General features: G+C 37.4%; 1 protein-coding gene across 5 annotated transcripts in view; it reads left to right on the plus strand.

The window, feature by feature from the left end:
• Window positions 1-22,658, plus strand: part of ELP4 (elongator acetyltransferase complex subunit 4) — a 256,311-nt gene that overhangs the window by 5,239 nt on the left and 228,414 nt on the right. For 3 of the 5 annotated variants that reach the window (XM_034769884.1, XM_034769881.1, XM_034769880.1), the window contains exon 2: window positions 4,694-4,729. The exons of 1 other annotated variant lie outside the window; for it this stretch is intronic. In XM_034769884.1, the coding sequence (XP_034625775.1) occupies window positions 4,694-4,729 (36 nt within the window). Of the gene's footprint in view, window positions 1-4,693; window positions 4,730-5,168; window positions 5,288-22,658 lie in introns of all 5 variants that reach the window. One more of the 5 variants, XM_034769883.1, reaches the window with a different exon arrangement.

The raw sequence follows: 22,658 nt of genomic DNA on the forward strand, positions 1-22,658 counted from the left end.
CTCCCCCAACCCCCCCCCAAGTTTCTGTTAGAATATTTGATCACTGTAAAAATCACTTTATTTTTTTGCTTTTTGTCACTTGGAAAATCCCAATTTTCAGGTCAGTTCACACTTCATGTTGTAACATTAATTCCACAATCATAACTAATAGACTGGACCATAAAGGAAAGAATATTGAATTAATACAGTTACTGATAGACATAGGAAGAACCACACCACTTCTTTAAAACAAAAATATCCAGAACCACTTTTTTTATTCTAAATTTTCCTGACAATGCCTTGCAACAACAAAGGCAATGGTGTCTAAAAAATTGTCATGTTGTGTCTAGCTAATATTTGAGTTATGAAAAAAGTATAATAATGTGAAAATGAATTAACTGATTTCTCTGATATTTAGAAGTTGCTTGGTCTGGTGTTCTCTATTGTTTTATTGAATTTAAAATCATTTGCTGACTCTTATCAGGTTATGGAGGACAATTCTAGCAACATCAATGAGTTAAAAATGAATTAATGTAGATTGATAATAGATGCAGGACATTTTGCCTCTCCATCACCAGTAAGGATGAGATAGTTAGTGACTGAAAGTTGCCCACTGATGGTTATTTGGCCTGTATGAAACAAGTTTGTGATCTTGGTCCCAGTTCCTTTTGGATGTATTCCCAACATTGCAATTGGTACTAATGTTCATAGTCACAGCTGCAAAGCTAAAGATTCCAATTCCTACTGAAATCGGCTGGAGTTGTATCAGGCACTAAATTGCCATATAGGCTGAGCTACCCCTATCCCTACAGGTGGTCCATTTAGGCCAGGGTTGACGCTCTTATCAAGAGCTTAGGAAGTAATTACCGTTGTACGTGACTACCTGTTTGCTGGCGAGGGGATTTCAGTCTCTATGCCTGTTAACCTGGCCTCTTCAATGAGCTCTACATTTGCTTTTAGAAGAAGATATAATTGTATTATATTGGCAAATGCAAAACACCTTATCAGACTAGTTAACAATAATAGCATGATAGAACTGCATTGACTGTATTTTTCTAACACAACCTTCTATGGTTCCTTAATAAATGCTCATAAGGAACGAGAGGAGCAAATTGAAATCTGAATTCCTTTAAATACAAATTAAAATGTTTTTCTCCCAGTATAAAACATGGAAGTCATTTTAGATTTTTTGAGTGTGTCAGATCTTCTCTCTCTTTATAGATACTTTAAACTTGTTTTGAAGCTAAGGCCAGAATTCTCAAACCTGGATTCATAAAGTTAGGTTCCTAAGATGTATTCATGTGCTGAACGTCTTTCAGTTGCCAGTGGAATTTCTGCTTGACTAGCCTTTTTGAAAATTGGGCTGGGTCTTGTAATACTCAAAAAGCAATTTAGGAGCTTAATTTCAGGCACTTTGATTTGAAATTTTTGGCCTAAATTTATTACTTCTAAACTTCTGGCGGAGATTTTAAATGTTGCAGCTTATTTTATTTGTACCAAACCAGAATTTAAAAAGTCCTCATGTCTGGGCTTGCGTATTTAAGTCAGTTTGACTTTTGGATGAAGTTTAAATAGCTGGGTCAATAGTTCAAAAGATATTTTCTAGGACGGGGCCTGCTTAGATATCAGACTCATTCCTAAAGCTCTCTTATCTGTTCTCTTCATCTCCTCTTAGCTATCACCTATTCACCTCAATTGTAATTATAAGTATATATCCAGGGAAAATAGGATATCCATACATGTTTCCAACTTCTCTCCTTCCCTTTGTTTCCCCTATAACCCCTCCCCAAATCACACCCCACATGCATACTCTTAAGATGTTAATAATGTAAACCATACTTAATTTGCACTGGAAATAGTTCAAACAATGTGCATCAAACAAGTTCTTGAATACAAACAGAAAATAGTTATCAAGATCATTTTGACCATGGCGCTTTCTCTAGGAGCAACTTTAAAGAGAGTATATTTCCAGCTGGTATTTATTCCATTTGTAGCTCACGTATGATACAACATCCTCGTTTTTGTTTTTTATTGATAGTGATAACTGTTAATGTACGTATTAGGAACACTTAAAAAACTTCATTACATCTGCGTGTGAGTCTGTGTAATCTGTAAGAAATCTAAAGAGAAATAAAATTGTGTAGTCAATGTAATAGCTAAATTATTTAAAAACAGAAATATTTAAATAAAAATATTAGCTGATACAGAAGTTATTTATTAACTAAAATTCCTTACTGCAAAATAGTAACCATTAGGCTATGTCTAAACTTAGGGCAGCGTATAGAGTACAGACATTGCATGCTCCCCTACCCTGGGTGTAAATAGCAATGTAGATGCTGAGGCATTGCTTAGGCGAGTAAAGGCATGCCAGAATATTAGGATAAATACCCTACAACAGGGGTAGGCAACCTATGGCACGCATGCCGAAGGCGGCACACGAGCTGATTTTCAATGGCACTCACACTGCCCGGGTCCTGGCCACCGTATTTTGTATTTTAATTTAATTTTAAATGAAGCTTCTTAAACATTTTAAAAACCTTATTTACTTTACATACAACAATAGTTTAGTTATATATTATAGACTTGTAGACAGAGACCTTCTAAAAATGTTAAAATGTATTACTGGCACGCGAAACCTTGAATTACAGTGAATAAATGAAGACTCGGCATACCTCTTCTGAAAGGTTGCCGAACCCTGCCCTACAACAAAGGAACTCAATAGGTGGACTGCAGGCCAGATCCGGACTGCCAGATGCTTTTGAATGGACCCTGAAATATTTGTTTTTACTTTTTATCTTTATTGTTGTTGAGTTATTTTCTCTGGAGTCTGGACCTTGACTATACCTTGATCAAGAAATTTGGATCTTGACAAAAAATAATTGACTACCGACCTGCCCTACAGAAGTTCTCTGAAGCAGTGGCTCCCACATCTACATTGCTATTTTTAGCAATGTAGCATCGTGCTGCTGGTGAAAGGCTCCAGAAGCAGGGAAAGGCTTTGGCAGCAGGGAGGCGCAGAGAGAGGCTCCTGCAGCAAGGAGCTGCTGGAGTCTTTCCTTGCTGCCTCCCGCACCATACATAGCCTTTCTCTGTCATGAGCAGCTACGTATGGCAGTATGGATGCAGCCTGCCCTTAACTTCAGCTTGTAGCTATATATACCCTATGTGCTGCCACGAGTGTAGACAAAGTCTCAGTTGCCCTATTTCCACAGAACGTTATTCAGTAAAACATACAGAACTGTTTGTAATACTAAATGTATTTTAAAAATGTTTTATCACTTCATACAGGTAGGATAGCCTTGTTTGCTGCAGTAAATATTTTAGTTTATAGTTGGCATGTTGTACAGCTGGGACAAACATGGGGCCCACTTTCATATTTGCCTGCTTCATAAAAATGTGTAAAATTTTTAAGATTTCTTTCATAATGAGCTGTCTATTCTCTGCCATTGTAGTAGTGGTTTCTCAAACAACTTTTTCCCTTTACTGTCCTCCTTCCACTTTAGTTCTGTTAAGGATAGTTAACACACTTCTTTATTTTTAAGACAATTACTTATTTTAGGAGAGTGGCCACTTATACTTGCCTTGCAAATTCTACTTGTCCTGTGTAAAGAATTTTTTTTATATAAATATGCAAAATAGTGGGTTTTTCTTTCATTAAAAGGATGGGTGTGGAGGCTTATGTTTGGGCAGGTAAATGTTATGATCACTTTTTAAAACTGACTGATGGAATTACATCATTGATATTATAAATTCTGAGGTGGGGATCAAGAAAATCAACTCTAATGTAGTCACAATTCAAAATGTGTACTAATGAATTCAACTGTTCTTTCAAGTGTACTAAGATGTAAGACAGTTTTCTGATAACTGAATATTAATTTCACCTAACAGATTTTTTTGCTATGTTCATTTGATCATCAGTGATTGGTACATAATGACTGGTTATGTAAACAAAATGGGAAGAGAAAAAACATTGATGCTCTTAGTTAAACAAGAGGATGGAGTGAATCCTTATTTTTTAACAACCAGTTAAAAAATCAACCAGTTATGTTTATCCAGGCAGGCCTCTATATATTTAAGGAGATGAGAAGTGTCAAACAAGGAAATGCTTTTAGGGTAGAAGCTTAATCTCTCGGATTTTATGTACTTAAAGGCTCCATCCGACTCTCATTGGGTGAAATCTGGCTCCTCTGAAGTCAATAAGAGTTTTTACCATTTACTTCAGAGCAGCCAGAATTTTCCCTGTTGACATCAGTGCGAGTTGGATGAGCCCTTGTTGAGGTACTCTGCATGGTTAATTGGTGGCTGTAGAGTTAGTATTATTAATTGCTACTAAATATGGACCCAATCCTGCACATTTTTATTCACCTGAGTAGTCCTACTAAAGTAAGTGTTTGATTAAGGCTCTACAACATTATTGCAGTACTTAAGCTCAGTTGTGTAGATCTCTGCAGGATCTTTTCATATAAAGAGAATAGTACAATATATTGTGAAAGTAATTGTAATGTGTAATATATAATTACATGTAATATGTAATTATTTCATAATAGTGAATTGTAGGAAGTTTGCAAAGGTAATTAAAATGTTGTTCACATTTACATTTTTAAACTTGCTATATCATCTTTCTTTGACTTATAAACTAAGCAAACTTAATTGTTCTCTAAGGTAACATTAAAATATAGTCTCATCTTGTTCTTGGTTTTTGTTTTGTTTCCAGGTGGAGGTTTAGCTGTTGGAACCCTTCTTCTTATTGGTTAGTAAAGAATATATGAATATATTGTGCTATACTTTTGTCACACTTAGCTAATATTTTATATAGCTATGATTACAATTTTTTTTTTAATTACATTCAAACTTTAATTCTCAGCACCTTCCATGTTTGCCTCTCTTCATGGTCGGTCATTCCCCATCTCCATAGCATTTAGTGGCAAACCAGATTTTTGCTCTGAACCTGGGCTTGGGGACTACCCATTGGAAAGAACTCTCCAGAATTCTCGCCTCCAAGCAGCACGCATGACATACTCCCAGGTCTCCCTTTGTAGCAAAGCTTTAAAATTTTATAAACTCCCATTAAACTAAATTTTTCTGCCTTTATTGGTTTTGAGGTTTTTCTCCCCAAAACTGCTAAAGTTAAAACTTGGCTTTCTAAGGAGGGTTTGAAGGATAGCAGCTCTCTTCCTCTTCTCCCTCAGAAATGGCCAACAGCGAAAGCAGACCACAGGAACTCAGCAACCAGCTGTAATGTGGGCAAGGTCCATGCCAAGACAGCTAAGCAGGCCACGGGGAAAGCTGGCTCCTAGCCAGCATGTGGGTAAGGTCCACACTGAAACAGTTGAGTAGGCCACATGGAAGCTCCCTTCACCGAGACCAGGCCGGAATCAGTGTCATAGAGCTGGAGTTAAGTTTTCCACAGCCCTGCTGCCTCTCCCTTGAGAATGGGACCCCTATTCCCACGTAGAGCCTCATGAATCTTGGGTGGCGGCAAGGTGAAGGGGAGCCAGGAGTGAAGAAATACCTGCTCCTAGCCAGCATGTAGGCAAAATACATGCTGAGCTGATTAAAAAGGGTGCAAAGCATACCCCCTTCCCACAGTGTTCTACCTGCACCATGAAAGGTGGCAGCTTCTGTGACCTTTCTGATACCAAATGAGTCATTTGTTTCCAGTTGCTATGGCTCATTCCTAATTCTAAGCAGTTGTACCTTGCTCAGCCTGGACCTAGCAACAAGGAGCATGAGGTGAAATGATTTAGAGTGGGATGTTGACTTGTCTTTTCTCTGCCTTCCAGCCTGCAGGAGTCCCACAGGAGGTCATAAAATGGCTACAGTTTTTCTTAGAGAAACATGAAGGATGCATGCCTTAACACTGTCCTTTCAATCTCAATAGTAACCTGCTCTCGGCCTTCTCACAGGGGATTGGCCCAGAGACTGGTGAAGGATAGATACTGCGGATTCAGCTCCTAAAGGGTCAGCACAAAAACTTAAAACATGTAATGAGAGAGTCTCACTTCTAGATCCTTTAAAGAGGAGAAGACTAAAGCTGAGCCTTTGAGTGAGATACCTCAGACGCTCAGCTAAGCATCCAGAATTAAGTACAAAAGGGCATCTGTCATCTCAGGTTCTTCTTCTTTAAAAAATGCCTCCCCTTCTAAAAACAAAACTCTTGCAAAGTTGAGGAAGAGCTGTGTAATTCTTCCTCAAATGGTTTATGGGTGTGATTAAGATGGAGTGGGAATTCCCTATCAAGGACTACTTGTACATATGGACTAAGGTCTCCATTACTCTGCCTGAGTTTAAGGTTGCTGCATCCTTCTTGGTAAAGGGTACAGTCATGCCAGCTGAGGGAACATTCCTGCCAAACCTGCAGACAGGAGAATAGGATTGTGACTCAGACTAAACTTGGATAAAGCAGCCTAAGCCCTGAGAATATTGGTTGCAGTCTCTTATTGTGGAGGTCCACTGTGAGCACATGCAAAAGAAAAATTACATCAAATCTATTCTAAACAAAATTTCCCTGCCAGCCTTTTTTAGAACTGATATCTCATCTGACTGATTTGCTGCATATTCAAAACTTCCATAGATGTGTCCTGGTGCAACTATTGCTCTATTTGAATAAATTGGGGCTAACCTCTGATATCCTTCCAACTATTTTGTTAAACACTGTGAGGATCATAAACCCTGTGTGACTACTTTGTCTCTAGGCAAAGGAATAATCCCTTCCTCCTTCCAATGAGAGAATCTTCAAACTACCTTATGTCATAGGTGTTTTCTTTGAAGCTGTTGCACCAGGTTCCAATGTAGAGATTACACATTAGGATGAGGGCATTTCTGCCTTCTGTGAGAGTTGAAAGATCAAGGAAAACCACGTAATCTCAAAAGCTTCTCTTGTTTTTGGGTTCCCAAGTCTGTGCAGCTTTCCCCCAGCTCCATCCCAATGAAGAGTTTTTCATAGTGGGCACTCATCTGGGAGTGAACCACCTCAGAAAATAGGTGCTTGAAATAATCAGGGGAAGGATATTCAGAAGAACTATAGAATTCAATCCTTGCCCCTTGACCAAGTTTATCTTTTCTCCAAAGTAAATGAAAAGAAACCAACACTATCAGCGAGACCCTTTGTAGAATCAGAAGGTGAAGGGTGAATTTTTCATCTCCTACTCGTTGGAACAATAGAACCAGTTCTGAGGAGAGACAGATATTTTTGGAAAGGGCATAAGATTTTTTTGTGGTACGAAGAGAAACAATGACATGTAGTCCATTTTAAATCTCAAGTCTCTCAGCAAGTCCATAAAGAGATTAATATTCCAGTTGGAAATATGAAATCCATCATTACAGCATTATCTTCCCAGAACTTTACAGTATGAAAATAAACCTGGAGTTCTACTGAAGATATGATCGGGGAGAGCTACCCAGAAATTCTTTAACTTCTGCTACAAGAAGTATTTTCAATGAGGTTTCATGAGCCCCTTTTTGGAACTTAGAACTTCTATATTGGTATTCAGAAATGTAGTATCTTTGCTTCCTTCCTTATCTAAGAAGTGGGCTAAAAGATCTCCTTTATGCCTTCTCCCCTCAGTCACTGAGTGTAAAGATGGTAAAGAATATTGTGAAGCAACAGGCCACAGTGATTATAATCATATTAATCCTTAGGTCTTATAGTCTTACTAACCCTCAGGTCTTTCCTCAATTAGGTCTGAGAAGCGTAATTGGAACCTTCTTTCAAATGTCCAGCACGTACATGCACGCACTCTAAAAAGGGCTTATCCTGAACGGATATCCCATGCCGCCTAATTCATCATTTGGGAAGCTGAGAGGAAGGAATTACAGTCTCTCATTCTAAGAAGGTGATCAGCAGCCACCTAGCATTTTAGAAGAAATATACAAATGATGTCTGTCATAAACTAGAGGTCTAGATATTAATGTTACAAAGAACATTCATCAGGGCAAAGTCAGTTGAAGCAAAGGACAAGTTGGCCTGATCATCAAACTCAAGGCCAATGCTCTTTGGAAAGACAAATCAGTGACTGCAGGCATATTGCACTGTAAGAAAACCAGGAAAATCTCTTATTCAAGTCAGATAACAGGTTCCTGAGGACCACTACTCTTACCAGTCCACTGGCAAGATGCAGATTCTTCTAGCCCACAGATCAAAATCACGGCAACTTTTAATAAAACTATCTTTCAACTTCACAGTTGGTAGGTCTCTTCCTCTTCTTGCTGAAAGTATCTTGCCTACTTGGCATCTCCTTGTCCAAGGAAGCTAAGGAGTTTGGTATGCTCGGAGTGAAACCTGAGTTACACATTTGTACTTCTGTGAACTAGTTAAGCCTCCATTCCCAAAAATACCAGTCTTCCTCACATAATAGAAAGTAGTGTTGTTGCTCTTCTGGTTGAAACAAATACCCTAAGGAAGTAGAAATGCATAAGTTACATGTGAATGGAGTCTACAGAGAGTGTGTGTGTATATATATATAGAGAGAGAGAGACATTCAAAGCCTCAGGTATGACTTCTTACTATGCACTTTGTGTGATCTTTCTATTGTTGCTCTTTTCACACATCTTATCAGGATCTCTGTAAGGTTACTTACAGGGTCTTCCATCTATACTTTCTTTATAGTATTAAGTTAACACTCTTACCCCATCTGATACAGGATTTGATAGAAGTCTGTTCCTCAACAGGGTGGCTGTTAAACCTTAAGTTCCTATTCATTTCTACACGGGTAAACTGAGTCCCTCCTTGCCTAGGGTGATTTACTGCTTTCTACATCCCTGCTCTGAAGACTGACGGACATTGAGGGGACAGAGAGGAAAAATTCTCTTGTAAATTTTCATTCTAGGACTTTCCATATTAGATCGTCTGATCATGCCTTGGAAGAATGCATTATGTTCAGAGTGAGGGGTGTGGGTGTGGTTGGTTGGCTTGTTTTTTTTCCCTCCCCCCTGGTTATTGCTTGCTTGTTAAATAGTGTGAAAAGGAAAAGGATGTTTCTCCAGAAAATTGCTAAATTTTTCATGTCAAGGCTCTGCTGTAAATGGTTTGAGTTGGATAGCACTTTATATAATTAGTATTTTTCAGCTTTGGAAGCTGTTGTTCTGGAGAATTCTTTCTGAGCAGTGAACCTAAGCCCAAGTTCAGAGCAAAGATCTGATCTGCGTCCCGTTGCTGTGGCAATGGGGAATGTCCCACTATGAAGGTTGTCTAACATGGAGGGTCTTAAAATGAAAATTCACAGGTAAGATAGAATTTTTCCTATTTCTTACTACTTTTTTTAATTATATCTAATCCTTCCTCAAACCAATGCAGCCTGTCTTTCCACAGGATAAAACAAAATTCACTGTAGAGAAATACCTGGGCTACTGATCTCAGTGTCTGCAGAGTTGGGGCTGGAAATAAAAGATGCAAAAATATCAAAAGTTCGATGATTAATATGAGGCTTATTTGGTATTATATTGGATCCTGCAAAACTGTTGAGGCTCAAAATCAGCATTAATAAAAATTAGAATTGTGATTAAAAATAATGAGGACTCCATAAACTTGCTTGTTTAATAGTGCAGTGTTCTTGGAGAAACAAAATATAAATAATGAACCTGATCCGGTAGTCTTTCAAGCAAAATTCCCACTGACTTAAATTGGCACCAATGGGAAATGTAAGGATAGCAAATAAGATAAGTCGTGGTTGACTATTGGAGGAGAACTGCTCCAGAGTGGTGTAGGGGGCAGCATTAATTTTTTTTTGTTTTATGTACATTTTAATACTTATGAAAATACCACAGAACTGGTTCACTATAGGTAACAGAAGTACAGTCTTCTGCTCTACTAATATACCTATAGCCATAAGTAGCCATCTTTACAACTAAGAGCTAATTTAATCTAACTTCAAAAAGATCTTTACTGGAATGAAAATCTGTGGAAGTATGGCCAAAGTGCGAACAAGGACATACTCTGTTTGGCGGTAGTTCTGCCCAAGATATGGTTTCACTATATTAAGAGATTTAATCATTTACGTCTAGTTATCAAAGATTATAAGGCCAAAAGGGACCACAGTGATCATCTGTTTACTACTTCTTGTATAACACAGGCCATAGGACTTCCCTGAATTAATTCCTGTTTGAGTAGACCATATCCTTTTATAAAAATATATAATCTTGATTTTAAAATTTCCAGTGATTGAGAATCCACCATGACTCTTGGTAAATTGTTCCAATGATTAATTACCTTCCCTGTAACAAATGTGCACCTTATTGCTAGTCTAAATTTGTCTAGCTTCAACTTCCAGCCTTTGGATCTTGTTCCTCCTGTATAGATTGTGATCAAGTCACCCATTAACCTTCTTTTTGTTAAACTAAATAGATTGAGCTCCTTAAATCTATAAGGCATGTTTTCCAATTATTTAAACATTCTTGTGGCTCTTTGAACCGTCTCCAGTTCATCAACATCCTTCTTGAATTGTGGATACCAGAATTGGACACTATCTTCCAGTAGCAGTTGCCCCAGTCACAAATACAGAGGTAATATAACCTCCCTATTCCTACTTAATATTCCTCTGTTTACACAACTGGGGATCACAGTAGTCCTTTTGATCACCGCTTCACAGCTTACGTTCAGTTGATTATCCACCATGGCCCCCAATTTCTTTTCAGAGTCGCTGCTTCCCAGGATAGAGGCCCCTATCCTCCGGGTATGACCTATATTCTTTGTCCTAAATTTATGACTTCACATTTTGCTATGTTAAAACATTGTTTGCTTGCTTCCAGTTTACCAAATGATCCAGGTTGCTCTGTATCAGTGACCTGTCCTCTTAATTATTTACTATTCACACAATCTTTGCATCATCTACAAACTTTATTAGTAATGGCTTTGTTTTCTTCAATTTATTTCATTGATAAAAATGTTAAATAGTGAAGGCTAAAAACTGGTCCCTGCAGGACTCCACTGGAAACACACCCCTTCAATCATTACTCCCCATTTACAATTACATTTTGACCTAGTTTTTTAATCCATTTTACATGTGCCATGTTGATTTTTGTATCATTCTAGTTTCTTAATCCAAATGTCATATAGTACCAAGTGAAATGCCTTACACAAGCCAATTACGTCAATACTGTTATTTTTATCAACCACATTTGTAATGTAAAGGCCTATATTTACCTAGGTCAGGGGTTGGCAATGTTCCGCACGCGGCTCATCAGGGTAAGCACCCTGGCGGGCCGGGCCAGTTTTATTTACCTGCTGACGTGGCAGGTTCGGCCGATCGCGGCCCCCACTGGCCGCGGTTCGCCGTCCCGGGCCAATGGGGGCGGCGAGAAGTGGCGCGGGAGAGCGATGTGCTGGCCCAGGTTGTTCTGTTTACCCTCTTTAAATATTGGCACAACATTAGCTTTCATACAGTCTTCTGGAATGTCTTCAGTGTTCCAAGATTTAGTGAAAATCAGCATTAACGATCCAGAGAGCTCCTCAGCCAGCTCTTTTAAAACTCTTGGATGCAAGTTATCCAGAGTTGCTGATTTTAAAATGTCTGTCTTTATTAGCTCCTGTTTTAACATCCTCCTGAGTTAGTGTTGGAATTTGAAGTATTTGGTTATCATTATTGTATAGCTATATGAAAGTTTTAAGAGTCTGGGTTTCATGTCTATGATTTTCTAACTAAAGATTAAAGTCCAAGAGGGATGGGAAGGCTTGATGTTCACTTACCTTACTTGCTGGTAAGAGAGCAGTTTTTCATGTGTTGAGTGGGGGAAAAAAACATTCTACCTCTAGTAGTTGATTAAACTAAGGCAGACAGAAAGCTAGGACAGTGATGAATCTTAAGCAGATGTAGACTATCAATTGATATTCCAGCTCAAGTCTGAATTTGGAAAAGAGAAGACCAAGACAAATAGGGACAATGATAGGTTAAGGCAGAAATCCCATGGAATATCACTTTGAGGTTACTAGTGTTACAGGAACCCAAAAAAGAACAGGTGGAGAAACTGGAATAAAATCAACAGAGGAAAATGTCTGAGATTTCTGAGAACTGTGTTGAGTAACTGAGAAGGGAAGTCAATAGTATCAGATAGAGCATGAAGGTCAAGATCTTTCTAATGCTAGGTTCTCCCATTGCCTGTTACAATATGGTGTATCTCAAGATACTGAAACTAATAATTTATAGTACCCATAAGTACATGAACTGTACAAAACAAATAATAAGACAAGGTCCTCACCCTGAAGACAGCCTAGGGAAGGGCAAAATTGCTGGGCAATACTTCTGCCACTTTCAGGTGGGAAAACAATGGTAGGATTTTTTGGGGGGGAAATGGGTTCTACAGAAGGTTCAGCAGGAGGAGACCGAAGGGATTTGGGATCAGGTGACAAGCCATTACAAGCAAAATGGTCAGCCAAAAAGCAGGCAGAAGGCATAGAGTGGGAAAAATAAATGAAAGGGGGGCAGTAAGGATTGGAAGTAATAAAGGAACTAAACAGTGGGAAGACAGGAGAGCAAAAATGTAGACAAGAACAAGATTATGCAGGGCTTGAAAATGAAGCTGAGTCTCTTGCTCTTGATGTGGTAAAATGGGAAGCTACTAAGGGATTTGAGAAGGCATCTAATCAGATGAGCTGAAGGAAAAGATGAGTGAAATCCCGCTGAAGTCCACAGCAAAACTCACATTGACTTCAATAGAGCTAAAATTTCACCCCATAGTGCATGGCTAGCAATTCTCTGAGTGCATAGCTGCAATTCTCATTCATGGGTTATGAGTTCATTCATTAGATATCAGATATAAAGAAAGAATCAACAGAGGAGTTATTAGCATAAAGGTAATAGCTGGAAGTGTGGGAGAGAATGTATTTAAGATCCAAAATCTAACGTTTTTAGACTTAAATAAAAAAAAATCTAAAACAATTCTGAAGTATATAATGTTGTACAAAAGACATTAAGAAAGAACTGTATTTTTTCGTGTAACTACACTGAAGATCTTGAAACTGGTTTTAAAGCTAGCACAGTGAGTATTCTAACAATCCAGTTACAATGGCTCATCAATAATACAGAAAAACAGTAAAATCCTGTCATGAGATTAGTCTAGGCAAGCTTTATATTTCACAGGATTGAAGCTGTCAGTGTTAAACCTCCTAGGAGGATCCTTCAGCATTGTACTCCAAGTATAGTAAAAAGGTTAAATTCTTTTTTTAACATTCTCTAAGGCAAGGATAAATTGCATTACTTTAAGATTAGCTCCCTTTGCAAATTAAATGCTCATCTTCATTATTTGACACCTATTATCCTGGTTAATTTAACCAAGTAATAGTAGATTTAGGGTATTAAAATGTTTGTCTTAATTATTATGGTTCTCTAGGGATGCAATAATATAGGTTGCTGGACAGTCTTGTAAAATATTATTTGGCATACAGTATGTATATATTTAAAGTTAAGTTTTCTAGCAGTGCTACTTTATAGCAGAAAACATCTTGATTCCCAGATAAACTGAAGTCTATTTACTCTTCTATGTTATTTCTTCTTTTACCATGCTTGAAGTGACCATATGTACTAATTGTTCATCTAATGTTCCAGTATCCTAGGAACTTCTTTTGGGACACCTGTAACTTCCCAATTTATTTCATTAGTCAAAACATTTGGTTTTGTAAAACCTCTTTTGTTCAAGATTTTTTGCTATACCAGGTAAAACTTGCTCTGTGTTTACCAGAAACATATAGTCCAGTGGAACCAGTGTTCAGTGTTGTGAACAGTTTTTGGAGTGAAGTGAAAAGTTGAATGACACTATTAAAACTGTTCTTTTGCTGAAAGTGAATGTTAACAACACTTGTTCAGTGTTTCTTGTTAAACTCATTCAGAACGCTATGTTGCTGGAAAAAAATCATGCACTTTGAGAAATATGTACTTGTTGTTTCTGAGTCAGGAGCAAAAAGTAGTAACAACAGCATACACTTTTTTTTAAGTGTCCGAACTTTAAAAAATATCACCAGAAAAGTGTTCTGTTTTTTTTAATTTTTAAAATGCGTGCCTTAATCATGCTATGTGCCTAATTTCTAAAGATAGTACTATGTACTGTAATTTTGAAGGACTCGGTTAACACAATGGTGCACACAGTATAGGAACCTGGATTGAATGTCACAATTCTTACACACTTTAAAAAAGTTAAGCTTTTGTTGTTGCTTCTGCCATTTGTCGAGGTCACTGATAGTTGAAGGTTTTAAAGGTTATCATATCAGAGGGTTTTGTTCGGTAGCTGAGGTCAAGTTAAAAAAAAAAAATGTTAAACCATAACATGTATTTTGTTAGAGGCAGGACTATACTTGTACATTCTAAGCCTTGAAGCAGTTTCAGCTACTTTAATTAGCTACTATTATTTTTGTTAGACATGCAATTTAACCTGACTGATAAGGGTACTCTTCACTTGTCAATATAATTGACTTTATCACCTTTTAAAAAGTTTAAAAAGGTAATCTCTGGAGAGGTACAAATCAGTGATTTGCCAAATATAATTATACAAAATACAGCATGTCAAAATTCACCTTCCCGCAGAATGGCTGAATGCCAAATATTGTAACATATATGTTTGCCAACTCTGGCTTTGGCGTGTGCTAATTAAATGCAAGTGACACAGACTAAATTCCCTCAAGCTTAGTAACTGTGGACATTAGTAAAATATCTTTAAATGGAATTTCAGATACTGAAGATGATTAAAACAATCACATCTCATAACCTGCAGCAGTTTTGGTGAGATGTTTTGTAGCTAAAGAAAGACTCACCTTAGGTCACACCACTGTATTGTAGTATTGTCTGGAGAAAAAAATATCAATACTGATGGATTGTGACAGTTTTTGACAGCTTTAGGGCAACCTGTCTAGACTTTCTACAAAAAGTGGTATTTGTATATTGCTGCAAATTTTCTCCCCAGATAGCTTTCTGCTTTTTAAATAAGTACGCTACCAGTTATCTTCTGGAAGTTTTCAAGGGCCCTTATGCCATTTTAAAAGGGTCTTCATAAACATGATCTACACTAGAGCTATCAAATGATTAATCACGCTGTTAAAAAAAATAATAGAATACCATTTATTTAAATATTTTGGATGTTTTCTACATTTTCAAATATATTGATTTCAATTACAACACAGAATACAAAGTGTATAGCGCTCACTTTATATTTTTGATTACAAATATTAGTGCTGTAAAAAACAAGAAATAATATTTTTCAATTCACCTCATACAAGTACTGTAATGCAATCTTTTTATCATGGAAGTTGAGCTTACAAATGTGGAATTATGTACAAAAAATAACTGTATTGAAAAATAAAACAATGTAAAATGTTAGAGCCTACAAGTCCACTCTGTCCTACTTCTTGTTCAGCCAATTGCTCAGACAAACAAGTTTCTTTACATTTTCAAGAGATAATGCTGCCTGCTTCTTGTTTACAATGTCACCTGAAAGTGAGAATAGGCACTCACATGGCACTGTTGTAGCAAGCATTGCAAGGTATTTTACGTGCCAGATGTGCTAAAGAGCTGTATGTCCCTTCGTGCTTCAACCGCCATTCCAGAGGACATACATCCATGCGGATGATGGGTTCTGCTCAATAATGATCCAAAGCAGTGCAGACGGATGCGTGTTCATTTTCATCATCTGAGTCAGATGCCACCAGCAGAAGGTTGATTTTCTTTTTTGGTGGTTCAGATTCTGTAGTTTCTGTCAAAGTCTTGCTCTTTTAAGACTTCTGAAAGCATGCTCCACAGCTCATCCCTCTCAGATTTTGGAAGGCACTTCAGATTCTTAAACCTTGGGTTGAGTGCTATAGCTATCTTTAGAAATCTTACATGTATACCTTCTTTGCATTTTGTCAGATCTGCGGTGAAAGTGTTCTTAAAATGAACAACATGCTGGGTCATCATCTAAGACTGCTATAACATTAAATATATGGCAGAATGTGGGTAAAGCAGAGCAGGAGACACCATTCTCCCCCAAGGAGTTCAGTCAAAAATTTAATTAAACATTTTTTAATGAGCGTCATCAGCATGGAAGCATGTCTTCTGGAGTGATGGCCAAAGCATGAAGGGTCATACGAATGTTTAGCATATCTGGCACATAAATACCTTGCAATACCGTATACAAAAGTGCCATGAGAACACCTGTTCTCCCTTTGTGGTGATCATTGTAAATAAGAAGCGGGTAGCATTATTTCCTGAACTAAGTGGACTTGTATGCTCTAAAGTTTTACATTGTTTGTTTTTGAGTGCAATTGTGTAACACAAAAAAGTCTACATTTATAAGCTGCACTTTCATGATAAAGAGATTGCACTATGTATGTATGTATACTTGTATGAGGGAATTGAAAAATACTATTTTTTGTCTATATGATTTGTATTACAAATATTTGCACTGTAAAAATGATAAAGTAAGCTTTATTCACTTTGTATTCTATATTGTAATTGAAATCAATATATTTCAAAATGTAGAAAAACATCCTAAAATATTTAATAAATTTCAATTGGTATTCTATTCCTTAATAGTGTGATTAAAACTGCGATTATTTTTAATAATCACAATTAGTTTTTTTGAGTTAATCATGTGAGTTAACTGCGATTAATCAACAGCCCTAATCCACACATAGCAGTTTGTTTGGATTTTTTTGGTGTGTTTTTCCTCAAATACTTAACCCAACCCCTCACAAAAGAATAACTCTTATCAATTGGATACAGTTTTACTTACTCTTTTACTTGTATTCTTTTGTCCACATCCTCAGCTGGTGTAAATCAATATAGTTCCATTAAGGATCTTGTCCTTAACTTGTATATAAGTTTGTAGCTACATTAAAATATACTACAGCTAATGCCCAGCTGGCACATTTGATTTCTCTATTAATGGGTCTTTTTTCATGCTCTAGCAGCCTCTCTAAAACATCTTGCCTGTGCCTCTGAAGAGCTGGTAGCTTCCTCTTTAATATTACTGGTGTGAATCAGACAGCAAGGTGTACCCTGAGTGGTAAATGTAGCCAATTGATGCAAAAGAGAAATAAAATGTCTATAATATACTCACTGAGCCTACTCCAAGCACAGAGTAAGAATTGGGAATTGGTTCCTTATTCTCCAGTATCAGCATGGCCTTACGCTGAGTTACCATTTCTATATATTGATAGCTATATTTTCCTGTCAGCTGCTGTAAGAGGAGACCAGAGAATAATGATGATAAACTAGTTATCTGCTCTCCTAAACTGCAGGGTCATGAGAGGATTTGTCATGTAGACAACATGGGTAACTTCTAGGTAAAGAATCTTTCTTGTGCAGTTTTATGCTTCACTAGTTGCTCACCTGCCACTTAGCTTTGGAAATGTTCTTTGTTCAGAGAAAGTAGGGGAAGCTGTGGACTGTTTGTCTGAATTGCAATGATTGGACCCAGGAACAGAGTCTGCAGCAGCGGGATTCTTCTATGCTTGTGTGCCTTACCAGCTAGAGGTATGGTGCACAGTGAATGCTGCTGATGGGAGTACTGTTTAGAATGGAAGCTAAACACAAAGATTTGGGGTCCTGCCTTAAGTGCCTACAGCTTCATGTGAGTAGTACACTCTTAAGTTTCAGTCCCCATCAACACAGACTGTTAGGATAGAGGTAGTTCTTTCAGAAAAGGAGACAAGTGGAGACAAATTTAAAGAATATAATTTGGGACATTTCACTTTTTGATTGCTACAATAAATTTTTGTTTTCAGATAAATTGTTGAGAACTTGCAAAATATTTTAACCATAAAAGAAACTAATTGCTATGCTGCTGAAATACCTGTACCAAACAATTTTAAAAAATCAGAGCTGTGTTCTTTTGGCTTTGAATAGTAACATAACTATTAAAGCCTGGGTACAATGGACACTATCAGAAAAGCCCTATCTGAGTGCACTTTAGATCTTTTGAATACAACAAAAGTTTAGTGACCTAGAAATGAATCAATAAAAAGCTATTCTCTATATGACAAATTGAAGAACTGAGGGATCCTTACAGATGCATTGACTTTAACCATTCAGGCTACATTGTTTGTAAAGGCTTTCTGAGACGCATTTAATCCTTGGAGTACTGTAGCAGACTGAGGTGTTTTGTATTTAGATTGCTCTCTGACAGTTTATTTTCCTATTCCCACTCTAAATTAGTATGATAGAAACCAATGTAAGTAGCCTAAAATAAAAGCTAATGTTAGGATGACATTTGTCACACTGAGTTAATTTTTTCTTTTTTTTCTCTTTTTTTTTTTGACTAAATTGCAAGTTTATTGCAGAATATTGTTTTGGAGTTATCAGAGAAATTGAGTGTTCCTCAGACTTTAATGATTCCCAGTTCTTATTAAGTGATAAGTATATTACAGGAAAATTTATGAAGCAACAAAACCACTCATGATCCTAGATGTGGTGGTGATTGGGGGATTGTAATACTTTTTTACCATGGTGTCACCTTCATATTCTTTGTAGTTCTAGTATTATAGGAATAAGAAATGATACAGCCTCCGGTAACCGGGTAGCCTGTTATAACAAGTACACATGTAAATATGTTTACTTAAATGATCCTTACTATCCCCAACGTCTAACTTTTTAGATTGCAAGCTCTTCAGGTCATGGACTATATTATTTTGTTCTGCACAAGTTGGAGCACACTGCTGATGATCAAGAAATAGATAACAACAATGGCACAGAGAGGATTCAAATACTATACACAATATCATAAGCTATCTTCAAAAAATGTAATATTGACTCATATTCCATAAACATGAGAAATCCTGGCTCCATTCAAGTCAATGGGACTCATCCCACTCCTACTCCAAAACCTCATGGGGAAAGATGGGCTTTGCAACATATCTGTAAGATTAATAAATTAATTAAAAAGTCCAGGCTCTGGTGGACCAAGAACAAGAGCATATTTCAAAGTTGAAGACCCCTCATGAAGAATGTCATGCTAATGGTTCTTACTGTACTTCTTCAGATGGAAGAGGATCTAGCTGAATTACCTCCACTAACCATAACTGCATGGTATTTATTATATGGAGACAGATGGTTTCTTTCAGATAACCAGTTCCCAATCTATTTTAATTTTTTATTGTTATACCATGTCATTACCTTGATTTCTGGGTAGTTAGGGTTTTTACGGTTAGGGCTTTAGATTTAAACCAGCATATTAAACTCCATGTAGAAGCCAATTTGTAGCCAGTTCATCTCATGTTCTGGTGAGAAGCACTCCCTAATAAAAATGTGACAAAGGCATAAATTATTGTAGCAAAGTCTGAATTTTTTTGAGAAAAGTCACACACCCCTAGGCTTGGTTGAAGGGGGGAAGAGAGAGTCTTGGCTGTTGTTTTCCCTTTTGTCTCCAGGAGCAGCCAATGATCTAACCAAACCTCAAAAACCAAACTTGAGATATAAAAGGCAGCTACATTCCCTCCATAAGGGATACCAATGTAATCCTTACCAATGCTTCTGCTAGCTCCTTGAGTCTATTAATGTAGAGTTACTCTTATCTGAGTTAAATCACTGTTAATTTAGAGTAATGGTAAATGCTGTTTTAGTCATATGAAACCAAGTGGGACATTGAATTTTTAGTAAATTCAGGTGCTTAGCTAACAACACAGGAAAAAGCTCAAATAAAGGAATTGTTTTACATGGCGAAATTCTGACTTTTTTTTTCTTTTCTTTTTGAAGTCAATGAAAATTTTGCCATTGACTTTAATGGACCATGATTTCACCTGTGTCTCTCTTAACATTTATTACTTAACCATAAGCAAGGCCATACTGGGACAGACCAATGGTCCATCTAACCCAGTAACCTGGCTTCCAACAGTGGCCAATGCCAGATGTTTCAGAGAGAATAAACCGAGCAGGACAATTATCAAGTGACCCATCCCCTGTCGTCTAATCCCAGCATCTGTCAGTTAGAAGTTTGGGTACACCCAGTTGCATCCTTGACCATATTGGCTAATTGTCATTGATGGACCCATCCTCGTGAACTTACCTAGTTCTTTTTTGAACCTAGTTATAATTTTGGCCTTCACAGCATCTTCCCCAATGAGTTCCATAGGTTGACTGTGTTGTGTGAAGAAGTACTTTCTTGTGTGTGTGGTTGTTTGTTTTGTTTTGTTTTTTTTACCCTGCTGTCTATTAATTTCTTTGGATGACCCTTGCTTCTTGTGTTATGTGAAGGGGTAAATAACATTTCCTTATTCACTTTCTCCACTACATTCATGCATATACCCCCTTAGTCATCTCCTTTTAAAGCTGAATGGTCCCAAACTTTTTAATCTCTTCTCATATGGAAGCTGTACCAAACACCCAATCATTTTTGTTGCCCGTCTCTGTATTTTTTTTTCATTTCTAATATAACTTTTTTTGAGATGAGGTGATCAGAACTGAATGCAGTTTTAAAGGTGTGGGCATACCATGGCTTCATGTAGTGGCATTATGATACTTAGTGTCTTATAAAAAACATTAGGAAAGGTCGTAGCTATAACATTCTCTTAGCTTTTTTTGATGGCCACTGCACATTGAGCAGATGGTTTTCAGAGAACTACCCATAATGACTCCAGGATCTCTGCTTTGAGTGGTAACAGCTATTTTAGACCCATCATTTTGTATGTATAGTTGTGATCATGTTTTCCAATGCAAAATTATCAATATTCGTTGCCCAGTCACCCAGTTTTGTGAGATCCCTTTGTAACTCTTCGCAGTCTGCTTTGGACTTACAAAATTAACCAAAATAGTTATCATCTGCAAACTTTGCCACCTCACTGTTTACCCCTTTTTCCAGATTATTTATGAATATGTTGAATAGCGCTTGTCCCAGTACAAATCCCTGGAAGACCCTGCTATTTACCTCTTTCCACTGTGAAAACTAACCATTTATTTCTACCCTTTGCTTCCTATCTTTAAACCAGTTATTGATCCATGAGAGGACCTTCCCATTTATCCCGTGACTGCTTACTTTGCTTAAGAGCTTTTGATGAGGGACCTAGTGAAAGGCTTTCTGAAAGTCCAAGTATACTATATCCAGTGGATCACCCTTGTCCATATATTTGACCCACTCAAGGAATCCTAATAGATTGGTGAGGCATGATTTCCCATTACAAAAGCTGTGTTGACTCTTCCCCAACACATCGGGTTCATCTGTGTGTCTGATAATTCTGTTCTTTACTATAGTTTCAACCAGTTTCCCTGGTACTGAAGTTAGGCTCACTGGCCTGTAATTGCCAGGATCGCCTCTCAAGCATTTTTTAAAACATTGGTATTAGATTAGCTATCCTCCAGTTATCTGGTACAGAGGCTGATTTAAGTGATAGGTTACATATCACAGTTAGTAGTTCTGAAGCTTCATATTTGAGTTCCTACTGATTAATTACTGTTCAACTTATCAGTTTATTTCAAAATCTCTTCCATTGGCACCTCATTCTGGGACACTTTCTCAGATTTGTCACCTAAAAAGAATGTCTCTGGTGTGTGAATCTCCCTCACATTCTCTGCGGTGAAGACTGAGGCCATGTCTACACTAGCACTTTTGTTGCTCGGGGTGTGTAAAGACACCCCCCAAGCGATTAAGTTTTGACGGTATAAGTGCTTGTGTGCAAAGCACTATGTCAGCAAGACAGTATCTCCCACCAACATAGCCTTGTTTGGCTTAATTGGTCATTTAGCACCTCAGTCATCCAATGGCCTCACTAATTGTTCGGCAGGTTTTCTGCTTCTGACATATTTAAAAAATGTTTTTACTTAGTTTTTGTGTCTTTTGCTAGTTGCTCTTCAAATTCTTTTTTGGCCTGCCTAATTATACTTCACTTTTGCCAGACTTGATGCTCCTTTTTATTTCCTCAGTAAGATTTGTCTTCCAATTTTTAAAGGATGCCTTTTTTTTTTCCCTCTGACTGCCTTGTTTACTCTGTTTAGCCATGGGGCATTTTTTTGGTCCTCTTACTGTGGGGTTTTTTTTATGTAGGGTGTACATTTAATTTGAGTTTCTATTATGGTGTTTATAAAAAAGTTTCCATGCAACTTGCAGGCATTTCACTCTTGTGAATGTTCCTTTTAATTTCCATTTAACTAGCTTCCTCATTTTTGTGTAGTTCCCCCTTTTGAAGTTAAATGCTACTGTGGTGGGTTTTTTGGTATTTTCCCCATACAAGGATGTTGAATTTAATTACATTATGGTTGCTATTACCAAGCAGTTCCATTATATTCACCTCTTGAATCAGATCCTGTGTACTCCCCCAACGGCACAGCCTACTCTGTCATTCCTGTATATTTTGTCCTCTGGTATTACTGTGTCTCATTGATTACCATTTTTCTACCAACTTTCTGTGATGCCTATTAAATCAATATCCTCATTTAATATTTGGCACTCAAGTTTCTCAGCATTTAGACTTCTTGCATTTGTATATAAACACTTTTATAAAATGTGTCAATAGTTAGTTGTCTGCCTTCAAGTGCTGTAATTGAATGGGGCTCTTTTTCCTTTGGCTTGTTCTCTTCAGCTCCTATCTGAACTTTTTCAACTGCTATCCTCTCCTCTTTACTAGGATATAGAGAATCCCTGTTAATAGATCCTCCCCTAAGAGATACCTCTGTCAGAACAATGTGCTCCTCCGTACCTGTCAGTTTTCCCCTAGCCCTTAGTTTAAAAAAATCCTCTGCGACCTTTTTAATTTTACATGCCAACAATTTGGTTCCATTTTGGGTTAGGTG

Source organism: Trachemys scripta, chromosome 4 (genome assembly GCF_013100865.1).
Source record: "Trachemys scripta elegans isolate TJP31775 chromosome 4, CAS_Tse_1.0, whole genome shotgun sequence".
Lineage (NCBI taxonomy): Eukaryota > Metazoa > Chordata > Testudines > Emydidae > Trachemys > Trachemys scripta.